This window comes from Miniopterus schreibersii, assembly GCF_964146895.1.
Source record: "Miniopterus schreibersii genome assembly, chromosome: 16".
NCBI lineage: Eukaryota > Metazoa > Chordata > Mammalia > Chiroptera > Miniopteridae > Miniopterus > Miniopterus schreibersii.
Genome location: NC_138116.1, coordinates 24,251,168 through 24,266,652, shown reverse-complemented (window position 1 = coordinate 24,266,652; position 15,485 = coordinate 24,251,168). Strand labels below are relative to the sequence as shown.

General features: G+C 35.3%; 1 protein-coding gene across 10 annotated transcripts in view; it reads left to right on the top strand.

Annotated features, from left to right (window-relative positions):
- The window catches only part of GPATCH8 (G-patch domain containing 8), a 69,788-nt gene that overhangs the window by 17,180 nt on the left and 37,123 nt on the right, over positions 1-15,485 (top strand). For 2 of the 10 annotated variants that reach the window (XM_081162983.1, XM_081162988.1), the window contains exons 2-4: positions 2,182-2,256; positions 3,173-3,221; positions 11,022-11,094. Coding sequence is in view for 1 of the 10 variants with exons in the window: in XM_081162981.1 (XP_081019107.1) it covers positions 2,182-2,256; positions 11,022-11,094 (148 nt within the window). In the remaining 9 variants the exon portion in view is untranslated. Of the gene's footprint in view, positions 1-2,175; positions 2,269-3,172; positions 3,222-8,297; positions 8,316-11,021; positions 11,095-15,485 lie in introns of those variants that run through there. The other 8 variants (XM_081162984.1, XM_081162990.1, XM_081162981.1 and 5 more) reach the window with 6 other exon arrangements.

Below are 15,485 nucleotides of genomic sequence, written 5' to 3'. Positions count from 1 at the left end.
AGAGAGAGATTGATTTGTTGTTCCACTTATTTATGCATTCATTGGTTGATTCTTGTATGTGCCGTGACTGAGAATAGAACCCACAACTTTGGTGTATCAGGATGAAGCTCTAACCAACTGAGCTACCCAGCAAGGGCCTATTTTATTTTTTAAGATTTACTTTTTTTTTTTTTGTCTTTGAAAAACCCATTGTTACTCCTTTTGTTTTTTGATTTATCTTTTTTTTTTTTTAAATATATCTTTATTGATTTCAGAGAGAGGAAAGGAGAGGGAGAGAGAGAGAGATAGAAACATCAATGATGAGAGAGCCATTGATTGAGCCCACAACCCGGGCATGTGCCCTGACCAGGAATCGAACCCCGATCGCCTGGATCCTAGGTCAACGCTCAACTCCTGAGCCACGTCCGGCCGGGCACTCCTTTTGTTTTTTGGAAAGAATGCACAATTTTATTTTTATTATATTTATAGTGGTAAAATACACATAAAATTTACCATGTTGCCTGGCAGGCGTGGCTCAGTGGTTGAGCATAGACCTAGGATCCAGGAGATCGAGGTTCAGTTCCCCATTAAGGCATATGCCTGGGTTGTGGGCTTGATCCCCAGCAGGAGGTGTGCAGGAGGCAGCTGATCAATGACTCTCACATCATTGATGTTTCTCTCTCCCCCTCTCCCTTCTTCTTCCTGAAATTAATAAAGACATATTTTTTTAAAAAATTACAATGTTAGCCCGGCCGGGCGTGGCTCAGCGGTTGAGCGTTGACCTAGGATCCAAGCGATCCGGGTTTGATTCTCAGTCAGGGCACTTGCCCAGGTTGCGGGCTCGATCCCCAGTGAGGGGCCTGCAGGAGGCAGCCGATCAGTGACTCTCTCATCATTGATGTCTCTCTCTCTTTCTCTCCCTCTCCTTTCCTCTCTCTGAAATCAATAAAGATATATTTAAAATATATATATATATTTTTTAAAAAGTTACAATGTTAACTATTTTAAAAGCATACAGTTCAGTGGCATTACATACACTGACAATGTTTCAGGGCCATTATCACCACCATTATCTAGTTCCAGAACTTTTTCATCACTGCCATACAATTTTGGCACCTAAGTGTTCTCTAATGTTTACCCGTTATGTTGAGTTTTGGGGATTGTAAGAGGTAAACAAGACACTGTTCTTGTCCTAAAAGACTTCACGGTCTGATGAGAGAAACAAGTAAGCATATATTTATGATACATTGTGGCAAATTATGGTACAGGTCTCTATGGTTAAAGTTTATTCAACTAAAAGTTTACCTTGGAAAAGCAGAGTATCTTTTTGTTAGGTTAACATTCAGATTGTCATACCACTCCACATTGAATTAATTAATTTAGGCTAGACTGAAGTCTGGTCTTTTGACTTTGATAAGTTCAGGACTCACAAATCCTTATGCTCTTTAATTTGTAACAAGAAGGAAAGCAGAAAATTGATATTCTGATTTAAAGCCAAATTACTAGTTCTTCCTTTCTAGGGGAGCCGGGGACTCAGGAAAAAAACCATGATGAGGGTGAACCTCTAGCTATCGGAACTTATCTTTATCTTCAATTGAACTGTTTTGATTTACTCTGATTACAGTGATAGCTTGCCTGATTATGGTCAAATATGGTATTATACAAGCATGTTTATCTCTCGGCAAATCATTTGAGGAATAGCTGCATTTGGGATGCTGTGTCAGATTTTGTTGTATTCCTCAAATCTTGGGAGTTAAGTGTTAATGATTTAAAATGGAATATTTTAGCAGTTTCAGTAAAAAGCAGTGTTACCAGCATTGAACAGTATTATAGGTTTTATTTGCATTCTTCTATTACTATGACATATTTTCTTTAGTACAAGGTTGTTTGTGAAAACTAAAACACAATATGGTCCTTTGTTTTTAAGATTCTGTAGTCTTCCTAATACAGTCAGTCTAAGAAAGTCAATATCCCAGATGGTTGGGCGTGTTTTAGTTCGCAGTTTCGATGCTTGTCATAGGAAGAAGAGTTCATGTTACTGGACTCCTGATAAATTGTTCAGATTTTTTTTTTTTTTTTGGTTCAGATTTTTTAAAAGTGAATTTGTGTCAGTTTTGGTTATCTACAACAAAAGAAAAAAAGTTAAAAATAACCCCTCATTCGATTGCTTTTGAAAAAATAACTGTAGTCTTATCTTTTCAGGGTAATCACTTTGATCAGTATGAAGAAGGACATTTGGAAATTGAACAAGCATCACTTGACAAGCCTATTGAATCGGTAAGATGATCAGTGCTTAATTTGGGGTCATAGCTAGCTAGTTAGGTAGTGTTCGTGTGACACTTGATGTGAATGAAGTTAAACTTATTAACTTATAGTACAGTCTAGAGCTGTTTTCGTGCATGCCTGACAGTAATCAAAGAGAGTTTGAGATATAATTTAATATTTAATATGTTGGGATATCAGTCTGAAATCTAGAAATAATTTAGAATTTTGATGAAAAAATATCATTTGGCCCATACTGATATTCCATTAAAGATAGCAAGTTAAAAGTTTAGTGTTTTTGTAAATTGAATAAAGGAGTAAAATGTATTTTGATCCTTTAAAAGCTTCACCTTTCCTGGGCAACACAATCATATAATGTTCCATTAGGAATAGTTACTATCTCTTCACACAGTTTAGTTTTGGATATTGATATAAAGCAATACAACAAGGAGATTTCTTTCTTTTGACTCTTTTTTTTTTTTTTAATCTTAATTTTTGAGCATTGTTTTCATTTTGAGAAGCCCTTTATTTTCAGGTTACAGTCCATTGTTAAAATGTCTAAACTTGTCAGTATTGTCAGTATTTAATATTTGTGCTTAAGTGTACATATTTACATTTAATAAAGGTTTCAGTGAGTTATTTTAGCTTGAGTGAAAAATGATTAAAGAGGGAATCTTAATCTTTATAATAGTCAAGACATCCCCTCTCTCCCTTTAAGAAACACTAGCTGCTTCTCCTCCCTCAGGAAAATAAGGCAGTTTAGAAAGCACAGGTATTTTAACCATAGCTTTTATTTTCACAACTGTACCATAGTAAAGGATCAACATATATTTATGTTCCTAAATTAGGTTGGTGTTGTGTGTTTGTGTGTGTGTTTAGATGTTTACAGAAATTTACACAACTTGGGGTGTTCGACATTTTTCTTCCACAGCAGTTGGCCCATATTAGCTAAGCAGCCATGATCTGGTTTGTATTGCACGGTCTGCCTTTTTTTAATTTCTTCTCTAGGGTTTCTTTCTCCCCCACTTCCCCTTATTTCTGTTCTTCTGGTCCAGTGAACACTGCATATAGTACCTTCTGTCTTAACGTGCTGGCATGATGCTAGACTTAGGCATGGCAGTAATTGATGACGCATGTGATAATGCTGCAGAGGGAGAATTCACATCTGATGTTGTACTGAAAGTCCAGTCTTGTGTTTTGACTTAAGAATAAAATGCCAAGCCCATTTTGCTCAGTTAAAAAAAAAATCACTGAAGTTTTTGCCTTGTTTTGTGTCAGTTTTTTATTTTAATTTAAAAGGTCCTTCGGGTCAAAGTTTAAAAACCGAGAACTGTCAGAAGCAAGGCCCAAGTACCATATTCTCCAAGGTACATGATTGGTTAATACAATTCTGTGAGTACTCTGACCTGAAAGTAGCAGGAAATTTAATTAGACTAAATTTGCAGCCTAGTATTTGTTATCACTATACTCAACAAAGATTTTTTTAAAGCACTAAATTAAATGATATATAACATTTTTAAAGCCTTCTTTTAGGGCTAATTTTAAGGGTTTTGGAACATTCGTTCCTTTGGCATGTGAGACTAATGACCTTTTCACTCTCACTGTCCAGGATTTTTTCCAGCACATGTCATAGGGAGAACACTATCAGAAGACAGTCTGAATAATCATTGTTGAATAATGTCAGTGAGTAGCAGTGGAATTGATATATGCCTTATTTATTAAATAATATTGTCTTCTCCACTTAAAATAGCAAACAGTACAGCATTCAGACTGGATATTTAATTTTTAATAAACAAGTGTATGTTCACAGAATTATATTAATAAATTATACTTCTAACATAAATTTACTCCCAAATGCATAAATATATCAATTATTTGTGCTGTGGTAGTTTAGATAGGAGGAGGAGGAGCTTCATAGCCTAAATTATGCTAGATAAAGGTGGGACACACAAGATAAGGGGAATTTTATTTCTGTTATCAAATCATTTGGGGATAAATTTAAAATTTTTAAAGACACTCAAAATGATTGACTTTAAAGTAGGTAGTGTCATGTGTCCCCCCACACCGCCCCAAAAAGAAGTGTCCTATAACCTAAGGAATTCCCACATGTATATTAGTTTTATGACTGGCTGGCTATATTGAGCTGTCTTATTCCTAGAGGGGGAAAGGTTGTTTCTAACACACAGAAAGAGTATCTGCTGAATTAAAATCTTTCTCTGCAGCAATATCTATTGAGAGGTGCTGACTGTTTTGCTACAGCATGCAACTCAAAAGTGGCTGGAAATATGCAGCTTTGGGAGTCTACAGATCATTGCAGGAGCTAAAGGTCTAGTCATTTTTTTTTATTTAACAAAGGTAATCTGCAGCAGCTGGTAACCGTGGAAGTCTCTGCACAGGTTTGTGCCAAGAATATGCCTGTTTGAAAGGTTATTGTGAGTATAGGATTAAGCTCTTTTTGTTTTGTAATAGGGTAAATTTGTTGCAAACCAGCAAGATGGGAAATGAGATATAAAGATGCAATAATGCATTATGCTTTCAGTGTACTTCTGAAGCTTAGATTTGTTAGTGAAATGACACAGATATTTTCATTTCAATTAGGAAATGTTGAAAACACTTAAAAATCTAGCATTTGTAAAGCATTTCATAATCTTTGTTATAAAGTTATATTTCAACCAACCAAATATGTTTGAATAAAATTTCTGGTCAAAAATAAAATATTGTTCTAAGAAAATTATGAAAGATATCAGTAGACAGCTTGATTATATGAATTAGAAAGTGTAAAGTATTAACATTTTACCCTTATTACAAACACTTTTTAGAACTTGAATTTTAAGTTATGCTTAATGAAATTTTTAGGTCCCAGCCTAATAATTATGACCTGCACATACTTAAAGATAAAATATTTAGAAAACAAATAAAACTTAATCTAAAACCATAGACAGCCCAGTCTAGGATTCTACCATAGTTCCAAGAATTGGTCGGTGTGATTTAGGATATATGTTCCTTTTATGACCCTTACCAAAGAAAAAAGATGAGAAATCAGATGGGAGAGTGATTTTAAGCTATTCATAAGGCAAACTGCCTGCATGATAGACTTAAAATATGTCATTGTTGCAGTTGGAAATAAAACTACCCATCAACTGTTCGTTGGTCTTTGTTCTGCCTGGCTGATTAAAATCCTATCTTTATAGTTGTCAGGTTGACCAAGCAGGTTTTAAAAATTAATGTAAGTTTTTAAACTCCAGTTGCTGATGTTCACTTTGCTCACTAGGGATTTAGAAGTCTATGTGTAATTGGGTTTTGTCCTGTTAAATATCTGTTTAGATCTGTGGACTCCACTAGTTCCAAACTGTAACTCTGTAAGACTGTTGATTTGACATTTAGCAGTGACCATATGTGGACTGCACTATAAATAATGTGCTTCTTGGAGCTGAATGGTGTAGCATTACTATATGGCTTTTCTCTCTAGTCTTCATTGTGTCATCTGTAGTGAGCTATAGATTTTTCATTTTGGGAATTTTTACAACTTATTTGCATGGGTTCACCTTAGTAGCATTTGTTTTTTGCTTATAGAATCTTTAATACACAATCAGCAAAGCTTACAATCCACTCAAGAGACTTAACCATTTTTGTCACTGTATAATATAGACTAAATGGTATAAATTGAATGTGGCTGTCAACTAAAAGAAAATTCAATGTGGAATTAATATTCAGTCATTGACATAATTGTAGTATAGTTTCTTGAGACATGATTAATACTATATTTCTTTCTATAAAAATTTTAAATGCGCCCCATACAAAAAAGTAAATTTTTATCTGTGTTTTGGCAGACACCCATTATACGGATTGGTGGTACTATTGCCAAAATGATTGTTGTTATTCTGAATGGCATACAGCTTTATGGAGCAGAGCAAAGTTCCCTGGGAAAGTTTTCTACCTGATATATATGTGTGTGTGTATATATATATATCTTTATTGATTTCAGAGAGAGGAAAGGAGAGGGAGAGAGAGAGATAGAAACATCAATGGTGAGAGAGTCATTGATCAGCTGCCTCCTGCACGCCCGTGACAGAGGATCGAGCCAGCAACCTGGGCATGTGCCCTGACGGGGAATCAAACTCCGATCGCCTGGATCCTAGGTGGACACTCAACCGCTGAGCCACACCCAGCCAGGCTCTAGCTGATATTTAATAAATAGAAATGTTGAGGAATGACTGAAACAATTAATAATGGGTGTTTTTTGGGTTTTGGGGGGTTTTTTGCTGGTGTGTTTTCAGCATATTGGTAGTTGCTTATAATACACTTTTCGAAGACCTTATTTAAAAATTATATCCTCACACATATTTTAGAGGGGAACAAAGGATAAAAATGTAGCATTTTAATTATACATTTAACTTTTGAACTAGAAAAAAAAGTTTTAAAAGCTAACTGAGGTAATCTAGGTAGAAATAGTTTGGGTTTTCAGCTCAGCTTCATGGTTTAGCCAGAATTAAGAACTTTATGCCTAACCAAAAAAAAAAAAAAAAAAATTCCACCCTGCCACCATTTTGGAGTCATGAGCATAGAGAATAACTAGTAGATTGTGGAAACCAGCTTTTTGCCTACCACCCTTTGGCAAAATTCAGTGGCTTTATTATTTTAAAATTAGTATTTCCCTGTATTTCTTCCATGTGCATTGAAATTAGGCTATCATGTCCCTTTATTAGTCATAAACCAACTGTGTTTAAAAAAGAAAAAAATTTCCATTCATTTTTGGTTCTGTGAGATTATAATTAAACCCCAAATTTTATATATTCTTTAAAATATATATATATTTAAAAGATTTTTAATTGATTTTAGAGAGAGGAAGGGAGAGGGAGAGAGAGAGAAACATGGATGTGAGAGCAAAACATCGATTGGCTGTCTCCTGCATTCTGCCTACTGGGGGTCGAGCTGACAACCTTGTGGTGCATGAGACAACGCCCAACCAACTGGGCCACACCAGCCAGGGCCAAATTATATATTCTATTTCAAAATTAAAAACTGAAAGATATTTTAATCACTATTGTAGTAACTAAAATAGTAGTAGTTACTGTTTTAGAAGCTAAATTTAGTGGTCCTTGCTTTTGTTGTGTCTATATTACCTGTTTGGGCTATAAATAACATCTGTGAGAAGAATTGGCAGAATCACAGCCTTAGACAGAGAGAGTAGATTAATTAACGGTCTGCCAATTGAACCCCTTGTTCTTTTACAGGGAAAGTTCGATGAACATTTTGATCATTTCAGAGGTAGACAAGTCTGCTTTGTTCTCCTTTGTATAAGGTATTTATTTTGGTGTGCCTTCCTGTGTTACCCATCGTCCTTAAACCTATTGGATTTTTGACGAGTGTTTATAAAACTTTTTTTCTTTTTTTTGGTAGGAAAAGGGACCATACTGAATACTAGCCCTTTCTGCATTGTCATAGAGCTGCCTATTTTCCTCTAAAAGCAGGTAGTCTGGAATGAAGGAAGGGTCCAGATTTTCTCTATTAGTCATTCACTTAATTTAGGAGGTTGGTGAATCTAAGAGGTTCTTGGGTATATATCTGTTTTTTCTGTTGCCTTTCTTATAATCACAAGGACATAGAGTAGTAGCATGTTAATAATTTTAATATAATTCCTGACATTTCATTCCCTATTCATACTTGGGAAAGTAGATTTAATTAAAGAACAGTTTTCACCTAAAATTTTAGAGGAGAAAGGCCACTACCATTTTGTATCAATAGCTTTTTTGAGAAAGTGACAGCCATCTTGAGTGGTTTTGTAAAAGTGGTGCTAATGTGTATAACCCTAAATTTTTCTTTTTTCTCCCTCTCCCTTTAACATTTGCTTTTCCTTTCACTGTTGTCAGCCACAACACGCTGCTCTTGAACCTCTCAGCTGGTCTTGACTCGTGAATTTACTTATGCTTTCACTCTTTAGTAAATACATTAATTGCAAGCAGTGAATTGAAAACAAGACAAAAAAAAAAAAAAAACGACCATTAGTGAATGGACAGTTTCTTACTTTGTGTTACATTTAACTGTTCTTTTGACAGCCCAGTTTTTAAAGCCAGGTTCGTATGGAAATGCTTTCACTCCACTTGCACTGCTTTTGGAAATAGCATACTGCTTCATCTGTCTGTTTATTTTAGTGCATTCATAATATAACACAGTCAGCATAATGTCTCATCTCCACTTAGCCAAAGATTGAGTTTTCTTAAATAAAAAAAAAGGGGGCAGCAATTTTTGTCAGCATGGTTTAATATCCTAAATCTCTTTGCCAAGTACAGTTATAACATTAGTCTATTAAAAGATTAAACAGTAATCTAATCAACTACATAATCTTAGAGTTGTTCTGCTTTCCTTGTCCTTTCTGTAGCTATTGTAGGAGTTATGATATAAAATAAGGATTTTTATGTACAGGTAAGTTTCTTTTCATAGTAGTATAATAAAGGCCTCTTTACCTTTTCATTTTTGGCTAACATTGCTTGTACTAAGACTTTCGTTTTTGTTTTTTTTAGTGAGGTTTTTTTACAAATACTTAGGTACTCAGTACTTGTTAAGGGGATGCTTTTCCTGACAATTCATTTGGGAGGAGAGAAGGGAAAAAGAGGCAGCAGTGTTAGATTAAGTATTTGTGATGTTTAATAACATGAACATCATCACTTGTGATAACCATAGCATTTTCTAATTCTTTCAGTTCCTAGCAAAAAAATTTCCAGTCATCTTTTGTGTACCATGATGATTTTGTGTGAGAGTATGTATATATCTTGAAAACAGCAGTGTCTTTTGTTTTAGAAACAAGTTTTTCATTATCTTTTGCTTCATTTTTGTTTTTTAAAGCCTCGTAATCTCTCTTTTTTTAATCCTCATCTGAGGATGTATTTTTCCATTGCTTTTCAGAGCGAGTGGAAGAGGGAGAAAGAGAGTTAGAAACATCAATGTAAGAGAGACACACATCGATTGGTTGCCTCCCGGTCTCGAGCTGACTGGGGCCAGGGATTGAGCCTGCAACCAAGGTACGGCCCTTGGTCAGAATCAAACCTGGAACCCTTCAGTCCGAGGGCTGATGCTCTAACCACTGAGCCAAACTGGCTGGGGCTGATCTCTTAATTTTTTATTAAAATTTTCTATTTATTTTATTGTTTTGAAAGAGAGAGAGAAACATCCATGTGATAGCTAAACATCTGTCGGCTGCCTTCTTTACCCGCCCCCCCCCCCCCACAGTAGGGATTGAGGCCACAACTGGGGCTTGTGCCCTGATCTGGAATCAAACCAGCAACTTTTCAGTGCATCGGGATGATGCCCAACCAGTTGAGCCACACTGGCCAGGACTCTCCTGATCTCTTTTTCCTCCATCAATGAAGTAATCAGCTGCTCGGCCCAGTTTTCCACTTTATATGCTGTCCTAAACTTGTAGAAGGAAATTGTTTTTTAAAAAAAAAAAAAAAGGCGTTGGGGAGGCTTAATCTTCTTCTTCTAACTTTCTGTCAGAGAAGGTAACAGTAAAATAATTTTTTCTTTCCTTTCTAACTCCAAAGAGCATTTTATCATTGATAAGGAGCTAAAGATAAAAAGCAGTTTCGTATGTTTGACTTTTACATAGAGATTTATGGTTTTGTTAGCTTTATAAATTGATTTCAGGAAATGAGATTATTTTCAAGTGGTGATACCGTATTAATGGAAATTACATTTCATTAGATATAGAACACTTTGTGTTTATAATTTTTAAATGTCTTCATTTGGACAAGTAGCATCATTTTATCTGACATAGTTAATGGTTATTTTAGCTTTGTCTCTAATACTGGACAGTATTTGTAAAAAGCAAAGAATTGGACAAAGGTATGCAGAGGTTTCTAAGATCTTGACTCCTTACACAAAAGCTGACATTTGCTGACATTTAATTGTTGTTTCTGGTGTCTTTTCATACAGTTTACATTGAAATACCTTTTCTGGTGTGCTCCTAGGAAGATGAGACATTATGTATATTGGTTTTTCCCCCCTACATGCACTAATGGTTCTTTACTGTTAACTTATTGCTAGGCCTGTTTCATTCTAACATTTTAGCATTTTTGTTAGATTACATGTTGAAATGCATCACTCAGTCTGTGCTTGAGCTCATTTTATTTTTCTGTTTAATCAATTTAATTTCTTGTTTTACTAACCTCACTGTTTTTTCAGTTTAATATTGGCTGCATGCTAGTTAAATATTTATATTTTATATATATATATATAAAAACCAATCAAGTCTAGCCTGGATTTTGCTCTGATTGTGTTTTCATTTCTAGTGGTGGGGCAGTCTTACACTTACAACTTACTTTGTATCATGAAAGCCTGACACATAAACAAAATAACTAAACACAATGTAGATTTTCTTTTAAAAAAATCTTAAAGTGGTGCTGTCTAGGTGGTGGATATGATTGTATAAGTACCTTGATTTTATGCTTTTTTAATGTTAGTTTTAAACTTCATAAGTGTATTCTTCCCTCTTCTCCCCTTCCCCTTTTTCTCCTTTTAAAAATGTTATGTGCAAAAGTTGCCCAGCACACCATCAGAAAGGACCCTTACTCCCTATATTCTTTTCATATAAAATACCAGCCAGCATTTCTTTTTACATTAATGTCCCTTTATTGGGCACATTTGCCCCCTACTATTAGCACCTTTTTGCATGCATATATGTAGACTTATCTCTTGCTCATCACCTGTTTAAATGTCACTATAGGAAGGGAAGAATATATTATTGGAATATTTTTGGTTTGTCTCTCTGTTCTGTCTGTCAGGATAATATTGGACATCGCTTACTCCAGAAACATGGGTGGAAGCTGGGCCAGGGATTGGGAAAATCTCTTCAGGGTAAGTTTTTTAAATGTACAAAAAGAAAGAAAGAAAGAAAACAATGTTTCTGATGCAAATCTTGTGCCTGAGTATGTTCGTTGTCCTTTTTTAAGTGTTTGGGTGTTGTCGTCGTTTCCCCCCCCCCCCCCCCCCAGAATAGTCTGTTTTTCCTATAACTGTATTTTAAGTCACTATTAAGGTAATAATTTATAAGAGTAAGCTGCTATGTCATGAATATTTTCTGGTAAAAAATATTGTGTATACCTCAACCTGTTTTCATTTTTTTTGGTGGGAGTAACCAGTGGGTGGAATGAAAGAAATACATAGCAGGGTGTGCTTTGTGTCATTTAGTGATGTAGTGTGGCTTCAGTATTATAAAGAGAACCATTCAGTAGCAGAGTTTAACTTTTATACTACCCCCACCCCATTCTCCCTGAAGCTATTTATTGCCTTGGCTCTTTTTCTCTGCAATCATACTCTATGTAATAGTAGAGAGAAAAATTAACCCATTTTATATGAAACATAAATGGAAGCAGAGAGGCCATTTTTCAGGTTCCAATCAGATTGGGCTGTGGAAAATGTATGGCTTAACGTTTCCATTACATTTTTTTTTCTTGTAACTATACTAACCATTTGGATAAAAACAGAGTACTAATATTTCTACTTCTGAGTTTTTGCTAATTGGAAACCAGCCAACTTCGTTCACCTTTTTGCTCCCTCACATTCAAGAGCTGTTGTTGATTCTTTGCACATGTGAGATGGGATGATTGTGCTCCCACATCTGCTCCTGAAGGGTCTCTTTGTATAAAAGGGTCTTTGGGGAGAGGTGTGCTACTGTTGACTTAATTATTTGCATTTTGGAAATGGATTTCCATAATTTGAATGGGAAGTCTTAATCAACTCGTGTGTGTGTGTGTGTGTGTGTGTGTGTGTGTGTGTGTGTGTAGCTCAGAGGAGTGATGACTAGGGAAGACGTCACAGTAAGGCTGGAGGAATAATAGTTATTACCAAATAAAGGTGATTACATTTGGCAAAAAGTAGACATGGCTAGCTGGATCAGAGAATACCCGTAGGGCAGTGGATGTTATACTTTTCTTTTTTCTTCTTTTTTAGCAGAACCTCCCAAAATATTTTTTAAATGTTGAACATTAATATATAAAAGGGAGGAGAGGAAACCACAGTTATTTTGGCTGAAGTAAAGTTCTAGGTCACCAGGAGTAGTTTGGAAACCATAACTAGAAGGCAGTAATGGGAAATTGCATTCAAATAGGCACAAATCTAGTACTTACTGAGTATTTATGTGCTAAGCCCATAAGAAGTATTTACGTGCTAAGCACGTAACAGATACCTCATTTAATTCTTACAACAAATCTGTGAGATAATTACTGCCATTCCCATTTTGCAGAAGAAACTGAGGTTTAGAGAAGTTTTTTGTAAGTTGCCCAAGAATAAGCAACCAGTAAATGACAGTATCAGAATTCAAATTTTGGTCTTTCTGACTCCAAAACCCATGCTGTTACTTACTACACTGAATGTGGAAGGCTTTAAGGTTGCTCCAATTTGGAACTTTATTTTGTAAGCCAAGGGCATTTTTTGATCAGAGGAAAGGTATAGACTTTATAGCAAGAGATATTAAAGCTAATCAAAATTTATTTTACAGATGAAGAAATTTAGATTTGAGGTTCCAAAATATATTAGTAATAGTGCTGAAACCTATTCCAAATTCTCTGATTTGTGATCTGTTCTTTCGATTATACCAACCAGGAAATTTGCAGTACAAGTTAAATATTCGTCTGGTCAAAGTATGTCTGAAGAAGATGGAAAACCATTTAGAAAGTTGTTTGGGTTTGAGTTGAGGGACTAGGATAGAGTAATAGCAGTGGAAATGGAACAGAAGGTATAAATATAAAGGATAATAACACATCAACTATGAAGCACAGTGTACAGTCAATTTATGCATGTTCCCTGGTGTATTGTTAATCCTTTGTAATAAGGATTTATTAAGTGTTTACTGAGTGTTTGCACATGGATTATCTAACTTAAGTTTTCTTTGTGGTAGGTATCATTCCTATTTTATAGATGAGGAAATTGACATTCTGAGCAATACTCTACCCAAGATCATATAACAAATAAGGGGTAGAATAATGGTGCCAAGTCCTGTGCTATAATTAATATGCTATAATGGATATAAACTCTGTCTCCTAGAAAGATGTGATGGTGGTGAGAAATGCAAGTACTATAGAATTGACATATACAGTAGTTAATTCTGTCCCAAAATATTAGAGATAGCTTTCAATGTGATATTTTTACCTTAGGGCACTTGAAGCAATCATAATTGATACAGGTTTGTATGTATTCACTAGAAAATTGAGGCTAGATTGAGTGGTAAGAACCTTGGCCTCATTTATAGGGATTGTTGATAATTGGTCTCCAGGGAAAAAGAAAATACTGTAATTTCCTCCCTTATTTTTTCTTATACTTTATGTTTCTCTCTTGTGGCATTTTTAATGTTCTACTTTGTATAATTTATGTTTATGTGTCTTTTTTTAAAAAAATATATCTTTATTGATTTCAGAGAGAGAGATAGAAACATCAGTGATGAGAGTCGTTGATCGGTTGCCTCCTGCACGCCCCCTACTGGGGATCAACCTGTCAACCCTGGCATGTGCCCTGACTGGAAATCGAACCCCTACCTCCTGGATCATAGGTCGATGCTCAGCCGCTGAGCCATGCCAGCCGGCTGTTTATCTGTCTTGTAATCTTCATTAGACTATAAATTCCTAAATGATAATAATTGCTGTGTATTTACATGTATCTCCGTTGTTGCTTTTCATATGTTTTTTATTCTGCATACATTTGTTGAATCCTTAAAATGTGCCAGATCTATACTAAGTCTTGAGAGTTCAAGGATGAATATATAGCCTCTACCCTCCAGAGGCTCACGTCTAATAGAAAGACAAATACAACAAATAAATGTAATGCAGTATAATGACATCATAATTGTGAAGTTAAAGGTACAGTGGGGGCTTCATAGCAGATTGAACAGGTAGAATTTCAGTTCATTTCTTGAACGACTTAACAAGTGAAAAATCTCAGACTGTGAGAATGAGAAAGCAAGCAGCTGCACTATATGGAACCTCCTCTTTCTTTCATATAGAAGCACTGGACCAAGTGTAAACGTGAGAAGCACATAAAGTAAAAAGTATGTTTTTTAAGAAATATATTTCATTAAAGAAAAAAGCTAAAACAGAAAATTTTCATTAAAATGGCTACCAAAATGTGAAAAACAGGTTATACATTTTGGAAAGAGAGCAAGAGGACAGAGCATGAAGCAGGATGTTTCAGTCTATAAAACCTTTGCTTTTTATGTTATACTTCTACAAATTCTAATCAGTGGTGACACAAAGGAGATGTTTAATAAATATATTTCAAATTAATATTTATTAGTAAGCATTAACCTATTTGGGGGGTGGGGGAGATAGAAAGGTTTGATTACCATTAAATTTGTTTTCCCAGGAGCACAGGAACTCACTGCAAATAGAAATGACCTCTGTGGATAAAACCTAATTCCTCTTTTCAAGGAGCTCAAGAGAACCAAAATTCTAAAGTATTCTTAAAATATTAATAATAATCTTCCATTGTCCCTCCCCCCTCTCTAAAATAAAAATATAATAAAATACAAGATAAATTTTCATTTTACTTGTGGTAAAAATACATAACAAAATTACCATCTTGACCATTTTTTTAATTTTTATTTTTTTAAAGAATAGTTTATTGATTTTTCAAGAGAGGGGAAAGGAGAGGGAGAGAAAGAGAGCAACATCAATTGGTTGCCTCCTGCACAACCCCCACCAGGAATGAGCAGGCAACCCAGGCATGTGCCCTTGACCTGGGAATAGAACTGGCAACCTCCTGGTGCACATGATGACGCCCAACCTACTGAGCCACATGGGCCAGGGCCATCTTAACCATTTTTAAATTCACATTGTGTGCAAAGCCCGTCAGTTTTGAATGGCTAGTACAGTGTCTTCATTCTTCAAAATGAATGGAACCCTTATTCTGTTGCAACAATAAGGGCCGAGTTTAATTGTCTTATAAATGGCTCTATTTTCTAGTGTCAGATTCAACAGTGTACAGACATTGTGCTGGTTTCTCTTACATAACTCTTTCTGTAATACCCACATGATTTGACCTAGAATATAACCACATTTTTGGCATATTGAGATAACTCATGACAGATTTTTTTTTCATTGAACCAGTCCTTTGCTATAAGTAACCACCGAGGAAAGCCCTGTTGCTCTAGTGAAAATGATAATGCTGCCATAGTTTGTATAGACTAGTCACTGCATAGAATTTCTAGGCTCATGACTTTGTCAGTTCTTTGTATTTACTAGTTTACTGTTAACTTT